The sequence below is a fragment of the Erpetoichthys calabaricus genome, chromosome 1, assembly GCF_900747795.2.
Source record: "Erpetoichthys calabaricus chromosome 1, fErpCal1.3, whole genome shotgun sequence".
NCBI lineage: Eukaryota > Metazoa > Chordata > Cladistia > Polypteriformes > Polypteridae > Erpetoichthys > Erpetoichthys calabaricus.
In genome coordinates this window covers 325,615,209-325,632,943 of record NC_041394.2, presented here as the reverse complement: position 1 = coordinate 325,632,943, position 17,735 = coordinate 325,615,209, and the positions used below count along the sequence as shown (strand labels likewise).

The 17,735-nt window shown below is 37.9% G+C and overlaps 1 protein-coding gene across 2 annotated transcripts in view; it reads right to left on the bottom strand.

The window, feature by feature from the left end:
* The window catches only part of LOC114664456 (zinc finger C3H1 domain-containing protein-like), a 97,444-nt gene that overhangs the window by 22,793 nt on the left and 56,916 nt on the right, over positions 1 to 17,735 (bottom strand). For both annotated transcript variants that reach the window (XM_051933431.1, XM_028818551.2), the window contains exons 20-24: positions 15,061 to 15,174; positions 13,999 to 14,185; positions 6,705 to 6,891; positions 5,647 to 5,838; positions 3,542 to 3,782 (exon numbers count right to left, since the gene is read on the bottom strand). In XM_051933431.1, coding sequence (XP_051789391.1) covers positions 3,542 to 3,782; positions 5,647 to 5,838; positions 6,705 to 6,891; positions 13,999 to 14,185; positions 15,061 to 15,174 — 921 coding nt within the window. The remainder of the gene's footprint in view (positions 1 to 3,541; positions 3,783 to 5,646; positions 5,839 to 6,704; positions 6,892 to 13,998; positions 14,186 to 15,060; positions 15,175 to 17,735) is intronic.

Here is a 17,735-nt window from a genome sequence, read left to right as displayed (position 1 = left end):
ATGGCTGGAAGTGCAAGTCCTTCTCAAGTAAGTGAGCCATAAAGGCAGCCATGAAAATGAGCTGAAATCCTTAATTTTATTGTTATTTTTTTTTTTTTTTCCTTTACTCTTGAGTCTGAAAATCAAGAGGCGCTTATGACAATGTTGCATGGGTCACGTTTGCAGCACTCAGATTTGAGTGACAAGGATGAGGGATAGTACTTCCATGCCAAACAAGAACAGGCAGCGTAGTGAGAACAAAGTAAAAGCAGATAAGAGGCAGGCAGACTTGTTTTATTATTCAGAAGGTATCCAACGGTCAGCAGCGTACCATTTATATTGCACCATTCAGAAAAAAAGCATGTGGTTACCTGTTTACTCACCCTGAAAAGCTACAAAATCTGTCTACTTTTCCTCCTTTATAGATGAAGCAATATTTTAATAGATGGCCTGAATATTTTTAAATACACTTCTTTGATTTAGGAATTATACGTCAAGCTAGCAACCATGTAAGATGGAGACTAAATGGGGACACAGCATGTTGACTGACAAGGAACTTCAAAGTGGGTTTTTAAAAGGGTTGTAATAAAAAGAAAATCAAAAGTATGACAGTCATTATTCATTTGCTTTAATTAGAAGATCTTAGCATTAAACAGTCAGGGATATCGGGTTTAAGTGTGAATGAGGCAAAAATCAAATGTTAAAGAATATTTTTTGGGTGCAGAAAAAGTGTTTAGAATAACCATTTGTTATTCTAGATCTTAATATTCTAGATCAAAGTGCAGAGTAATGGGATAAAAAAAAAACATTGTAAGGGGGTCCGTCTATGTGTTTTACTGATCAAGATAACAAGCGGACCACTCAAAATTATAAAACAGCTGATCATAGATTACCTGCCAATTCATCAATCTTGGTATCATCTGCACACTTATCCAGTTTGTTGTTTGTATCCAGATAATTTATGTATATTAAAAATAGCCATGGCCACAAGATTAACCTCTGCGGGACTCGCTTATCTCCCTAAGCACTCAAAGATAAATTATTTGGTCTTGATTTGGTCTTGATCTGTACAATTTTAAATGTCTCATTAACTTCTTAGTAGTCCCTGTTACTGCTGAAAGGTTTTCCACTTTCTCATACATAAAAACGCCCAGAAGATGCAAGTTTAGAGTACAGTAATCCCTCCTCCATCGCGGGGGTTGCGTTCCAGAGCCACCCGCGAAATAAGAAAATCCGCGAAGTAGAAACCATATGTTTATATGGTTATTTTTATATTGTCATGCTTGGGTCACAGATTTGCGCAGAAACACAGGAGGTTGTAGAGAGACAGGAACGTTATTCAAACACTGCAAACAAACATTTGTCTCTTTTTCAAAAGTTTAAACTGTGCTCCATGACAAGACAGAGATGACAGTTCAGTCCCACAATTAAAAGAATGCAAACATATCTTCCTCTTCAAAGGAGTGTGTGTCAGGAGCAGAGACTGTCATAAAGACAGAGAAAGCAAACAAATCAATAGGGCTGTTTAGCTTTTAAGTATGCGAAGCACCGCGGTACAAAGCTGTTGAAGGCGGCAGCTCACACCCCCTCCGTCAGGAGCAGGGGGGGGGGAGAGAGAGAGAGAGAGAGAGAGAGAGAGAGAGAGAGAGACAGAGAAAAACAAACATGCAAAAATCAATACGTGCCCTTCGAGCTTTTAAGTATGCGAAGCACAGTGCAGCATGTCGCTTCACTAAGCAGCTGCACAGAAGGTAGCAACGTGAAGATAATCTTTCAGCATTTTTAGACGAGCGTCCGTATGGTCTAGGTGTGCGAACAGCCCCCTGCTCACACCCCCTACGTCAGGATCAGAGAAAGCGCAAGAGAGAGAAAGAGAAAAGTAAGTTGGGTAGCTTCTCAGCCATCTGCCAATAGCGTCCCTTGTATGAAATCAACTGGGCAAACCAACTGAGGAAGCATGTACCAGAAATTAAAAGACCCATTGTCCTCAGAAATCCGCGAACCAGCAAAAAATCCGCGATATATATTTAAATATACTTACATATAAAATCCGCGATAGAGTGAAGCCGCGAAAGGCGAAGCGCGATATAGCGAGGGATCACTGTATTTGCCATTTCATAGTTTGTATATTTTAACTCCCCCTTTCTATTCCTGATACACTTCACCTTCCCCTGGACTCTTACTACTAAAACACTGAAAAAATCTCCTTGGGTCATCTTTGGCTTTATCTTCAATATTTCTCTCCAACTGCCTTTTAGCCTCCCTAATATTCTTCTTAATGGTTGTCCTCATGCTCATGTCAGCATTATAGTTATTAGTCTTATACACCTTATATAGCTGTTTTCCCATTAAAAGGAGAAGAACATGTCCTCACAGGTGGCGCAGTGGTAGTGCTGCTGCTTTGCAGTAAGGAGACTGTGGAAGGTTGTGGGTTCGCTTCCCGGTTCCTCCCTGTGTGGATAGCGCTTTGAGTACTGAGAAAAGCGCTATATAAATGTAATGAATTATTATTTATTATTAACAGTAAGCTGTATTAATCCATGAAGAGTTTTTTTTTAAAATTTCCTAATGTACCTGTCGTGCATTATATGCAAAATGTTCTTAAATCTGTTCCACTGCCCTGCAACTGTGTCTACACTTAAGCTTATCCCAGTTAATTCATTTTTGACTTTACCACATCTGTTCAAAATTTGCCCTTTCAAAGTTACATTTACCAATTTTTAGTATTTGCATATGTGTTCTATGAAAACACTAAGAATCGTATTATATTATGGTCACTTCACCATAGTGACCACTGCACCATATATTAGATAGGTTTCTGCCCGCCACAGTGCTTTACTATACTGTTACTGATTATGTCTAAAAACTCCTCTTGTACTCTGCTATTTGCAAGGTTAGGTCAGTTAATATTTGGGTAAATAAAGTCCCCCATGACTACAGTATTCCCTTAAAAACTGACATTATTATTATTACAAAGATTCACTTTGAAATTACTGAAAAACTGAAAAACATATGTGAATGTAACTTTAATTAGTGTGCTACTATTACACCAGGTAACATTGGAGACAGACCCTGCCACTGTTCCTTTAGGTTGTGCATGGGTAGCCACTGTATGCTGATTAAAATCAAACACCATCTAGCAAACATTGAGGTTGTTAAAAACACTTAGTCTAAGCCACCATTAATCGAGCTGCAGAGTAAAGGCAAACCAATGACACGAACCCCAGAGAAAATACTCAAAAGAGGTTGCTTCCAAGGTCATGAAACTCAAAACAGTAAGCTTCCTTTCACCCATGCTACACAGAACATTTGCAAAGTTCTTGAATGCTTACAGTGTTAAACCTATGTTTAATCTGGCAGTGTTGCTAAGCATTAAAATAAAATGAATCACTGATATAATATTGTACATGCACTTAATTCACAAGTATTAGGCACAAAGGAGGGAGGGCTTGCTTCATTTGTGACCAGCCTCATCAACAATCAACATATTCATAATCTAAGATTAAAATTATGGATTGCTTGAACCCAACATGAGCTATCATGTGGTCCTCGTCAGACTCACCTTCAAACAGTGCAAAAAGCATATCCTGATCCGTTTTGATATCTCTTGCAGATTGCCATGGAATTAAAAAAGGGTCCTTGTTAACAATGCGTGATGGATTGCTATTTGCTGGATCATACAGTTTATATGGCAGGCAGCCAAACTCAATGAGGTGAATGTAAGACAACCAAGCCAAGCAGCGGTCGCTGATAAGAAGGTGTTCAGCAATACTTCTTTCACCATCTGTTGATTTCAAAGCATTCTGAGGAAGAGATAAATACATATATGTGTAACACAAAATGCTGTGGATAATATTTTAGTGGTGAACTGTATCTTACAACTGAGCTCTTTATTCTATTTCAGATCTGATAAATAATATTTTCAGACAGTATAAAACAGCTTTCTATAAAGTGTGGAGGAAAAATATTAGAGAAAAATACATTTAGCATTTTTTCCAGGAGAAAAACAGACTTCTCATCAACAACACTTTAAACCACACCCATGTTAATGCTCAAAATTAATAAATGAAAGAAAAAAAATTTGAATGGCTGATCTTGACTGGAATTGGGTACATTTTGTACTTCATCTTGAAGAATAACTTGTTAAACACAAAAAAAACAAAACATGTAAACTTTAAAGTAATTCATACTGCGATGCTATTTCCAATTTTCTATCTGCTGTTTACATTAAAAAAGCTGCCAATTCTTGACAATATCTGGCAGGCTATAAAAAATAAAAATTCAGTATCTACCAAAATACAAACTTGCAGATGGGATAGAGCCTTGTGTGCTAAGAAAAAAAAAAAAGAAAACATAAGATAAGCACTTGTTAAAATGTTGCGACTCTGCCCTTCCTCAGCTCCAGGGTATCGCTGACCTTGCGTTATTGTTGGAAACTCATCCGTTCCGTCTGTGTTCACAGAGCTGCACAGGAGACGCCAGATGGCGTCTCGCTAACCCTAAACAGATGGAAGCCAATTGCCCGTTCAGGTAAGGGTGACATCGGAATGCATGGGAAGGGCCAAGAAACCACTGCAAAGAGCCTCAAGGGAATTTTTATTCAATCCCTCTTTATATGGACAAGACAGAAAGACTGGGCACAGGATGCAGGGGTAAATAAACATCAAAAATATAACCAACAATACAAGACCGTTTACACCAACAAGGTTGTTAGGTTACCCAATAGCTCAGATTTAAGAATTCTGCTCAGACATTTCTTTAAAAGCTTATAAATGTTCCTGAATCAAGTCAAAGCAGTAATTCTAAATATGTGCACTGCATGCTAGAAATTAATTCAAATTTACTCCTACAAAAAGAGTTTTCGCAAATGTGAAAACAACACCAATTCAAAAGAAGCAAAAACTTTCTTTTCTATCATTAGTCTGCTTTGAAATACAGCGATTCATGTTCCTCAGTGTTTTGGAATGGACCCCAAACGACTGCTTTCATTATCGGCTTCATTTGTTTTATTTCTTCAGTAAAAGCAAATTTATAAAGTGTGAATATCAGCTCAATGTCAAATTTAGTTTTCAACTGTTTTATGTTACAAATAATAAAGACATTTTCATTAACAAACACTTTCATTCACATAAAACATTCTGAAGAAAGCAAACTGTCTTTGTACAGCATTTCACATGATGCATGCTGGGTGTAACTGGAAAGCACACCTCACCACAGTGGGTTACTACTATGACCAATCTGCTGCTGAGCTGAACAAATGAGGTTGAAAATCAATGTATATGAAGGGACGTAACTGTGGCAAACACCACAAAATTCTATTACAGTACCAACAATAGTAGCTTTCATTGTCTCAACTGAATTAAGGAGAGTTTAAAGGATATTTCCTACATGGCTGAATTGCAGAATTTATATTTGACCTCCTAATAAAAATATTCAAATATAAAGCAGATTGTAATAAAAAGCTTGTTCTTTGACGTCACAGTTATAACTATTGTAAAAGAAAAAACATTATCAAAATATAAACCTTCAGCCAATAAAATATTTCAGTCTAGCAGAGAAAACATACAGAATGCTATAATTATTTTACCTCTGACAATAATGCACATTTTATTTGCACATTATTTAAGTTAAATAATAAAAGGTTAAAAGGAATAAGGACCTACACACCTGTAGTATAGCCAGAGCATGCAGCTGTCGACCAGTGAACAGACTAAGCTGCACACGATACAGCAGGCACTCTAATAGTTGAAAAGACAACACCTCTGATTTGTTGTCTCCCCCTACTGTACCAAGGAGATATTGCAGCACCCTTCCACAAACATAGTCCTTTCCATCAAAAGAAGATTCCAGGTTTAAGAACTATAAGTAGGGAGAAAAAAATGTGATCAACTTAAAACTGAATAAGTCATTAGAAGTGGGATTTAAATATTGGTGAACAACAGATAAAATTAACACTAAACAGAACAGAGGTATTCTTTCATATAGGCATAGTCAATTAGTGAGGAGGGTTTGGAGAGTAAAATTCCTGTCATCCCAAGTTCCCCACTTCACCTGCCACTGCTCACAATGTGTTAATATAAAACCAGAAACATTTACTTGTTGCATAAAAATTGCTTTGAAGTGACATCCATTGTGGTTCACACTCATTATTATACTATTTGCGTAAAATTGATTCTGAAGGTCACTATCAAAGCTACTAGATACAACAATGCTGGATGAGTAATGCTCACTAATGAATTCTCAATATAAAAGGGCAGTATTCTGACAGTGTCATAGCAATATATCTTTAGCAAGTCACTTGAACCACAAGGCTCCAAAGTATGTGAAATTCTGAACTGGTCTACTGAGAAAGTTGCTTCCTAACTAAAAATTGAATTATAATGTATGGAAAAAGGGCACAATAATGACAAACATAATGAAAAGCAATGTATCAGGTAAATCCCTTCCGGACTCTGAGTTACCTATGTAAAATGTGACAACTGGTTTGTACTTTTACATAATGGAATTAATAGCATTCTCTATCACTACGGGGGTTTGTATGTCTATAAAGGATACTTCAATAAAATATTACACTCAATTATTCTCAAGTAGGCTATATCACCTTACACAACTTTTCCTGAGACTTTCAGTTGTACCTTTGCCAGCACACTTCTAGGAGTCTGGTCATGTAATGTGACATCCCCAGGGGTGTATTATGAAGGCAAGGGAATCAAGATGTTGCTTACCTTCCACCACACTTTATAGTCAGGGGCATACTCCACAGCTGTCTCGCACATTTCCTGCACCTCTTCCTTTGTACCTCGTTTGGCAAACAAGCTGAGGTAGTGGCACCACACTTCACAATTTTCTCTATTGTCTTCAAGTGCTCGGGCCAAAGTGTTTAATGCAGAATCCAAGCATTCTGATGGGGTACTAGAAAACAAAATAAAGGAAGTTACCTCTTAGCTACTACAATTTCTTGTCCGTAAACAATGAAAAACACTGCTTTTTAAACAAGTTCTGATTCAAATTTAATGTTGACACAATTTGATCACCTCTGTTACAATATTCAAAAGGACAAAACATTGCATAAAAGAGGCCAATCAAATGCATAAAATAATTCATTGGTAGACACAAATTACTAAAGTACTAGAAAATTCAATAATGACATTATAAAATCGTAATTCAGTCATGTGAATAACTGACTTGCTAGGTATAGTAAAACATCAGCTTGTATCAAAGCCTATGCAAATTTAATACCAAGCCCTTGTTCATATTGCAGCTATAAAGTGAGTCAACACATTTTTTGCTCATATGCAATTTTTTTGATTGACTGTTTTTCAAGTGATACAAAATCCAATATGAGTGTTAACAGATTTCCATCCTTAGGATGTTCAAATATGCACAAAAACTACCATGAATACTAACATTTTGGCTACTGCTCTACTTCTCAATGTTTTCACAGCAGAACATTTGTGAATAAATCAGCCTGTGGGGGCAAGGAAGATGCAGGAAACAAACAATGGTAGCTCTTACTTTGAGTCAGTTATTACTGCTGTATCTGTGCATAGATATGGACACGACAGAAGAGTCAGGACTGGTGGGAGTAAAATGCGGAGGGGTTTGGATGACAAATATGGGCTTCACTATTTTAGAATACCAAGGGAGTGAGAGTTTCAATGCTTATGAAAAACGTCTGTCCGAAAGACGAATTGGTCCAAAAAATCTGTTTGAACAACACCATTTCCATCAGAAAATGTGCATCACTGAAGCTGTATAGGATGTGGCAGTCTCAGATTCTAAAATGCTTTGCCTTGTTGTCGCACTGGTAGGTTTGTGTTTGGGAAATACTCGTTTCATGTACTGCCACAGCATCTCTTGCTTTCAAGTTGGAACTTTGACTAGGCCACTCTGAAAACTTGAATTTTGCTTCAATTTTCTGTCGACTGATTTGTGTTTTGTATCACTGTCCTAATATACAATAAACATTTCAACTTCATATCATGTCTGGTCAAGTACAAAATTCATGGTTCCGTCAATAATGGCAGCAAAGCCTTCCTACACTATCACCCCAACATTTTATTGTAGGTATAACATCCTCACTGTGCAGCTCTGTTCTGGCTTTACTCCAGATAACTGCGTCTGTGTTGTTGAAAGAGTTGTACTTTTGACTCAACTATGCACAGAAAATGTTATTCTACAAAGCCTGGGGATTGTTTTGGAGTTCCTTTGCAAATGCAAGATGGACCTTAATGTTACTTCTTGGCCAAAAGGGGTTACATCTTTGCCACTTTTATTCTTCGCTTTCTTATTTTGAGATCATGAACTCTCAGAGCTGAGGCTACTGAGGTCACAGTTCTTTGGGTAACTACTTGAATGAGTTGTCACTGTGCCCTTGGAGTCATTTTGGCTGTCTGAACTTTTCTAGGAGGATACACAACTCTTCTGAATGTTCTGTTTTAGAGATAAAGGATTTCCCTTGAATCTGTTGGACTCCGAGAGTCTTCAAAATAATCCTTTCCTGATTGGTAATTTCCAACAGCTTCTTTCCTTATCTGCTATGGAATTTCATTTGATTGAGGTACATCTGTCTTCCAGAAATCTTGTGGTGAATACTTCATCCTCACAGTAATGCTCAATATATGGTAAGGTTTTATTGAAAGATTCATTGCAAATGTTATGCACCTCATTTTGGACTGTTTTAGGACAATGACCGTTTACTAAAAGTCAGACAAGTCAGCTGAATTTTTCAAACATCACACAGATTATTCTCTTCTGGTGCTGCCATGAGTAAGCTGCCTGATACAGCAGCTCTATGTTCGTCTTCATTGTTTGTCTTTTTTTTTTGGGATAATATGGATAACTAAAAGTTGTAAGGAAGATCTTGCACTCACTTATATACGACATCAACTGCTGTACCTGTGCCCTTTGTCTCCCAATGTGCCAAAGTTAGTCCCTGAGGAAAGTCAGCAGGAGACTTGTTCCACAATTAGAGAAGTTACAGCAGATCAGGAGCCAAAGGGAAACAAACTCAGCTGTTTGATATGCTTCATGGAGACGTGGCTTAAGTTAAAACATTTGACACTGCAGCTGCACTGGATGGATTTAAAATCATGGGGGCAGACAGAAACAGGAGCGAAAGCGCTAGGAAAAAGACTTGCTGTTTTTGTGAATATAGAATGGTGTCTTCTGCATGCATTATCATTAAAGCATGGGTGTGCAATCAAAATGTTTAACTGCTCGTAGTGGACTTATGACTATTATATGCTGAGGGACTTTTCACATGGTATTAAGCTGGCAGTTTATGCCCCTCCAGCATACATAGTAATCACAAAAGACACAGTATATTCTATGGTAGACAAATTCACAATTGACCATCCCAGCACTTTCATTTCGATTTCTGGGGACTTAATGTTTCACTTTCCTCCTCCCTCACCAGTTTTTGAACTGTACAACAAGGGAAAACGGGACCACAGACTTGTTATATGTCAAAATTAAAGGGGCATATAACCCTGCTTCTTTGTTACCTTTGGGAAGATCGAACCATAATTTGGTGCAGCTAATACCTGGATATAAACAATCAAACTCAAGCAGGAATGAACAACAGAAACTGAGGAGGCTCTGTAGGATGCCTTTAACAATTAAAGACTCAGTCACTGTATCACAGACTACATCCAGTTTTGTGTGGATAACACAGTTCCAAACAAGACAGTGGACTTTTTCCCCAGCAGCAAAAATCAGATCACAAAAGGCCAGAGAGCCCTACTGACGAGATGCAGCTGGTCTGGTGATAAGAAGGTAATCAAGCAGATGCAGTCAGAATTGAGGAAGTGGGTTTATGTGTGGGAAAACCCACTACAGAAAAACTAGAGCACAAGGTACATGTACAGCGGAACAATATAAAGAAAGTGTGGAATTGGAAGAGGACTATTACTGGCTACAAGCAGGCTGTAAAACATGTAGGGGAAAACAGCAATACAGTGCATCACTTTTTCCACATTTTGTTATGTTACAGCCTTATTCCAAAATGGATTAAATTCATTTTTTTCCTCAGAATTCTACACACAACACCCCATAATGACAACGTGAAAAAAGTTTACTTGGTTTTTGCAAATTTATTAAAAATAAAAAAAGTGAGAAAGCACATGTACATAAGTATTCACAGCCATTGTCATGAAGCTCAAAATTGAGCTCAGGTGCATCCTGTTTCACTGATCATCCTTGAGATGTTTCTGCAGCTTAATTGCAGTCCACCTGTGGTAAATTCAGTTGATTGGACATGATTTGGAAAGGCACACACCTGTCTATATAAGGTCCCACAGTTGAAAGATTCATGTCAGAGCACAAACCAAGCATGAAGTCAAAGGAATTGTCTGTAGACCTCCGAGACAGGATTGTCTCGAGGCACAAATCTGGGGAAGGTTACAAAAAACTTTCTGCAGCTTTGAAGGTCCCAATGAGCACAGTGGCCTCCATCTTCCGTAACTGGAAGAAGTTCGAAACCACCAAGACTCTTCCTGGAGCTGGCCGGCCATCTAAACTGAGCGATCAGGGGAGAAGGGCCTTAGTCAGGGAGGTGACCAAAAACCCGATGGTCACTCTGTCAGAGCTCCAGAGGTCCTCTGTGGAGAGAGGGGAACCTTCCAGAAGGACAACCATCTCTGCAGCAATCCACCAATCAGGCATGTATGGTAGAGTGGCCAGACGGAAGCCACTCCTTAGTAAAAGGCACATGGCAGCCCGCCTGGAGTTTGCCAAAAGGCACCTGAAGGACTCTCAGACCATCAGAAAGAAAATTCTCTGGTCTGATGAGACAAAGATTGAACTCTCTGGTGTGAATGCCAGGCGTCAAGTTTGAAGGAAACCAGGCACCGCTCATCACCAGGTCAATACCATCCCTACAGTGAAGCATGGTGGCATCACGCTGTGGGGATGTTTTTCAGCAGCAGGGACTGGGAGACTAGTCAGGATAAAGGGAAAGATGACTGCAGCAATGTACAGAGACATCCTGGATGAAAACCTGCTCCAGAGCGCTCTTGACCTCAGACTGGGGCGACGGTTCATCTTTCAGCAGGACAACGACCCTAAGCGCACAGCCAAGATATCAAAGGAGTGGCTTCAGGACATCTCTGTGAATGTCCTTGAGTGGCCCAGCCAGAGCCCAGACTTGAATCCGATTGAACATCTCTGGAGAGATCTTAAAATGGCTGTGCACCGACGCTTCCCATCCAACCTGATGGAGCTTGAGAGGTGCTGTAAAGAGGAATGGGCGAAACTGGCCAAGGATAGGTGTGCCAAGCTTGTGGCATCATATTCAAAAAGACTTGAGGCTGTAATTGCTGCCAAAGGTGCATCGAGCAAAGGCTGTGAATACTTATGTACATGTGATTTCTCAGTTTTTTTTATTAATAAATTTGCAAAAACCTCAAGTAAACTTTTTTCACATTGCCATTATGGGATGTTGTGTGTAGAATTCTGAGGAATAAAATGAATTTAATCCATTTTGGAATAAGGCTGTAACATAACAAAATGTTATGTGGAAAAAGTGATGCGCTGTAAATACTTTCCGGATGCACTGTAACAGAGATAAAGAACTGAACCAGTTTTTCATCAGGTTTGACTCGTTCTTAGGCTGCAATAATAATAGACAAGTTGTAGTACAGGAGGCTTGTGGAGAACTTAGACTTGTGGTGCATGGATAGCCACCTGCAACTCAACATCAGCAAGGTAAAACAGCTGATGTTGGACCTCTGGCGTGCCAAACAGTCTCTGAGACCAGTCACCATACAGGGGAAGGACATGAAAGTGGTTCAAAGCTAGAAGTACCTGGGGGTTCACATAAACAGCAAACTACAATGATTTTGACACCACAATGGCGCAGTAAAAGAAAGGCCGACACAGCACCACTGGGGATCTTTTCTGTTCACCGCTATCAGTCAATTTAATGCTTCTTCCCAATGTTCCAAACTAAATGTTCTAAATATGTATCCTCTTAAGTTAATTTTCCAATTTCTGCACAATTATTTATAGACTGAATGTATTATTTATTCTGCAAGTCTTCTTTATCTTTATTTTCCTGCTGTTGTATGCATCTACATCTCCCACTGGGATAAAGATTAAATAATCTAATTTTTGGTCCACTCTTCACTGAAATAATTTGCTTTACCAATTAAACATTTTGACAGAGACATTTTTGTAAGCTACCTGATGATTGGGTACAACCAATTTGGATTTTTTCATGATAAAAAAATATAAATATAACTGATTGAGCTTGCTCATATGGAACAGTAACACAAGAACAGATTCAGAGAAACTCATTCTTGATGATTACTTATCTTGTGTGGATATAAATTTGAAGGTTTGACCTGACTTCTGAGTGACTGAAAGAGTATGACTTCTAAAGTGTTTAGGGGATTGGGAATGTTGGGGTCTTTGTTATGATGTGACCTGACCAAAAGAGTATTTGCACTGAAAAAATTTGTCCCCATTTGATGACCTGGGCCTACAAAGGACATAATTAGGAATTATCCCACATGCATTCCATGTGTGTTCCGTGTCAACAACAAGCTATGTAAACACATTGTTAAAACAAACGTTTTTCATGTTTTAGTAGTAATTGACAAAGTGTAGACATGAAGCATATAGTGTGTGAAGCCTGAAGTACAAATATCAAATAAACACTTTCACAGAAGGTACAAGAACAGCAGAAGACATACACTTTTATTCAAGAATATAACTGCAGAAAAAGAACCCGCATTAGGGTGCGACATTGACACGCTTTTAGTATGACCACTTTGGTGGCATAACGGTAAGAGAATTGGTGACTGGTAATCTAAAGGTCAAGAGTTTGATCCCGGACGACTGCACTTTGAAATGTGAGCTGCTTTTATTCTTATTATTTTAGAATAAAAACATACATTTAATTTCAGTCTAACAGCCGGTGTAAATTTATGGTACTTGTAAAGGTTAGCTTTGTTTTATTTTTAATTCAGTTTTATTCTCTCAGTCACGTTCATGCTCCACCTGATCTGTCACTGCTGTTTTCACATAAAGACGTGCTACAACAGAGGTGAACTCAGATGATAGCAAGGGTTTTACATCAGAGAAAGAATGCGTGTCGCACTTAAACCAACCATCTGAACCCATTTTGACTGCTCAGTAAAACTCCTGTTCTTGCCATATTTTGCTCAATCTTTTCCCTGATGAATTCCTTCCATTAATAAAGATGCACGTTAGGCTTACTTGGTCTATAGTTGCTTCTGTCTGCCTGATCGCCCTCTTTATATAATGGGTGTAGTATATAACAACTGCTTCAGCTGTTGCCAAAATTCTTTTACAAATTCTCAGTTTTTCACATCTTCAGAGGTGAGACTGTTTCTTCTAATATGATTTAGCATATCTTCCACCTTTTCCTTACTTAACTTGTAATGCGACTTATTTTATGGACACTGGAACTAACTTTTAAACCCATGTGCACTTGATGATGGCAGTTTCTATTAGCTAAAAAAATTCTAAAATGTTATGAAGATGAACTTGGTGAAAGGTATAATTCAAATATAAATTACTCAGTTATCTTCCAATATTCAAAGCTGTGCTTAAGCTATGCCCTCTGACTCCCATTACCTGCTCCACCAAAACTGCCTAACACATCCTCAGCCAAACTACTTTTATTAATATTTGTGTAGGCTAACCCACCATAAAAATGTAATACAGAACATATACTATGCTATTTTGGTGCATGAATACCTCATACGTGATGCAACATTTTCAAAACTGTAATATTAAATTGAAGAAAGAAAAGCAAAACTTGAAAAATAAATCTGCAAATATCAAGTGCAAAAAAAGGCCATTATATGTGAAGCATAAGGAAACTGACACATTCAGAGATTTGGATGTTTTATGTGAACACAAGCATTCATGAATTTGTACCAAATTAAGCTCTGCTAGAAACAAGGAGTGTAAAACCACATTAAGGCGCCACTTAAACAGTCGATATACTCCATACAATACACTATATTAACATGTAAACATATTTCATACCTCTCTTTCTGATTCAAGTATTTGTATGCCAACTTGATCCAGAGCTGAACATCTCTTGAACTTTCAGAGACACTAACTTCCAAATTGGCAATGTCATCAGTTTCACTTGTGAAGTATCGCACATCATCAGGAGTCACAAATGCATCCAACAAGGAGCTATTTTTCCAGTGACGGTCCAAACAACGATCTATGCCAAATGAAATGAAGCCACTTAAACGGCACCAAGAACATACTTAATACAATACAATTACTGAGTCAAAAATAGAATGCTACTGCTTTTAGTTCTTCATAGGTTTTACTTCAAGTAAACATGATTCAATAATGACTCCAAATATATCCTGTGGAATAAGAATAGGTTGAATCAATCAGAAAGGTTGGTTTGAAGATTGTAGTTTATTAATTAGATTACCAGGAGCTAACAAAACTTATTTCCCTTGGCACCTAAGATGAATGAAAAATTAACCCAAATAATCACCCTTTCCTTTTTTTCTGAAATAACATTCTTTCTAAACTTCAAAAACCACAAATGAATCTAATCTAAAGGGCATCTTTACATATTTCATGTTTCTTACAGTAAAATGATTTATTTAATTGACAAATCATGACAACTGCGAAAAAAAATATACACTTCATAGGTGGCGATCAATCAGTGAACTTAAACATACTTGCATTCATTCCATATATACAGTGTAACACGGTTTTTGACTGAAAAGCAGCTATAAAGTTACACTGTGCCAAGTGTAAGTGTGTGGTCAGAAGTATAACCCAAGAAACATGAGCAAGTTGTATTTTAAAAACAGAAACTAAACAAATGGTGTTTTTTTATAGAAAGGTGCATATGCAGGACCTACTCTACTTCTAACATTGAATGTAATTTTATTATTACTAGCATGAATCTAGAACATAGATTTTCCACTTGTTCTTCAGCTAAGTGTCTTGGGGAGCTTTTGTGTTTCTTCAGTTCTTTGGAAACTATATATACTACAATGCTGAAAACAAAGAGGCACAGGTTTCAAACCAGACAATATTAAGCAGCCTACGTTCTGATTACTATTCTCTTACCATAATTAACCAGTTCTGGGCTTTCTTCATCGCTGCTGCTGCCATCATCAACATGAGACTTTTGTTGCCTAGGTCTCCAGTTGCGTATCTCTTTAAAAGTTGTAAAAGGAGGAACTGAAAAAACAAATCAGACTTCAAAATCTGGTATCCAAAACAGTTACCAAAACATTACTAAGCTAAAATAAACTATTTTCTTCAAGCAGAAACACGTAGATAATAATACATCACAATAAAATTGACAAATACGACTGCTGGTAAATTTGAACTGGTCTGAAGTCTATCCTATAATTTTAAAAGCATCAAGAATCATTGAATGGCTTTGGTATAGGACATTAAGCAGTTCAGTCCAAAAGATCATACTTAAAGCTTATGTATGAGCTGAAGTATGTAAGATAATACTGAAGTCCAAGAAATGTGTGGAGTATGAGCTAATTAGATGACAAAAGCTTTGAATGCACAGAAAACTTGGCATGTGAAATTGACCACTTTGTTCTTGCCTCTGTAACCAGGTTGACTTATTCTTCCATATTTTACAGTTCAACCCAGGCGACCCCACACTAAAAGCTAGTTTGTCTGTTTAAATAAACTTGTAAACTTAAGTAGAATATCTAGCATGAAAATGATGAGTGAACTACTTCCTGAGTTGTATGTTTTACGGAAAAAGCATGTTTAGCTACTAATGAAAACTACTGAATACATTCAAAGAAAACAAGGTTGTAACAAACTTTAAAAAGTAGAAAGGTTCACACATAGGAAGCTATATAAATTAAACCTCCAATTTAGAAGATATACAGTACTGATAGGGTTTTCGTTTTAGCAGGATTACCTGTATAACTCTGTTTCCAATGCTTGGTGTTTCAGCTGCACCCAGGGCCGGCCCTAACAATTGCGGGGCCCTATGCGAAACGGATTGCGCGGGGCCCAGTCGGGGTAGGGATAAGTATAATAAGTGAAAATTAAGATTTTGTATTAGAAAATAAATTCGTCTTTGCATTTTATTCATTCTTTACTAAGTACAAAATCACGATCAAATTAACTTTACTTTACGAGCCTTGCGTGTAGCGAAGTCATACAGTATACAGTGATCCCTCACTATATCGCGCTTCGCCTTTCGCGGCTTCACTCCATCGCGGATTTTATATGTAAGCATATTTAAATATATATCGCGGATTTTTCGCTGCTTCGCGGGTTTCTGCGGACAATGGGTCTTTTAATTTCTGGTACATGCTTCCTCAGTTGGTTTGCCCAGTTGATTTCATACAAAGGACGCTATTGGCAGATGGCTGAGAAGCTACCCAGCTTACTTTCTCTCTCTCTCGCGCTGACGTAGGGGGGTGTGAGTAGGGGGGCTGTGTGCAGCTGCTTCCTGAAGGACATGCTGCACGGTGCTTCGCATACTTTAAAGCTCAAAGGGCACGTATTGATTTTTGACTTTGTTTTTCTGTGGCTCTCTCTCTCTCTTCCTGCTCCTGACAGAGGGGGTGTGAGCTGCCGCCTTCAACAGCTTTGTACCGGCGGTGCTTCGCATACTTAAAAGCCAAAAAGCCCAATTGATTTTTTTTTTGACTGCTTGCTTTGCACTCCTTTGAAAAGGAAGATATGTTTGCATTCTTTTAATTGTGAGACAGAACTGTCATCTCTGTCTTGTCATGGAGCACAGTTTAAACTTTTGAAAAAGAGACAAATGTTTGTTTGCAGTGTTTGAATAACGTTCCTGTCTCTCTACAACCTCCTGTGTTTCTGCGCAAATCTGTGACCCAAGCATGACATTCTAAAAATAACCATATAAACATATGGTTTCTACTTCGCGGATTTTCCTATTTCGCGGGTGGCTCTGGAACGCAACCCCCGCGATGGAGGAGGGATTACTGTATCAGCAAATTTTTGTTTCCTACATAGATCACGCTCAATAGCAAGAATTGCCAAATTGTTCAATCTATCTTCGTGAATTGTTGACCTCAAGTAATTCTTGATTAGTTTGAGGCGCGAGAAGCTTCTTTCACCAGATGCCACAGTTAAAAAAATGAAAAATGAACAAAATAAAGTATTTACTGATTTATTACGTCGTTATTGCATTTGATTACGTGATTTAACGTTTGAACGACAATTTGCATTTGATTATTTCACGTTTGCATTTGATTACGAGTAAATAAAATTTTAAAAAATACCTTAAGTCTACCAATTTAGGGGAACTTGAGGTAAGATGAACCACTTTTTAACATTCCTTGTCAAATCCACATTTTTTGCTTTTTACCAGTAATTTTCAGTCAAATTATTGTTAATGATCTGCATATGCATGCGCTTGTCGGTTAGGGATGAATCGGTACGTTTTGAGCAAGTGTTTGTGAAAAAAATTTTTTTTATCTTACCCCTACTACGGGTAAGGTGAAACAATCGTTTGGGTAGACGAATCACATTATTTTATTTTGTAAAACTATCTTAAACATTTGAAATGAGAGACTATTCATAAAACAAATTGTATAAAGATACAAGTTGACGTGCCGATGATTCTATGGCTGACTGTTAACATAGGGTGGGTTATCAATGTACAGGATCTTCGAATTTTATACAACGCTTGTTTCTGAGGAACAAGCTTTACTCACCGGTGAAAAAATCTTCGTCTGGCAGAAAAGAGAAAATTTAAACCACTGCCGGTAAATTTCACGGTAAATTTC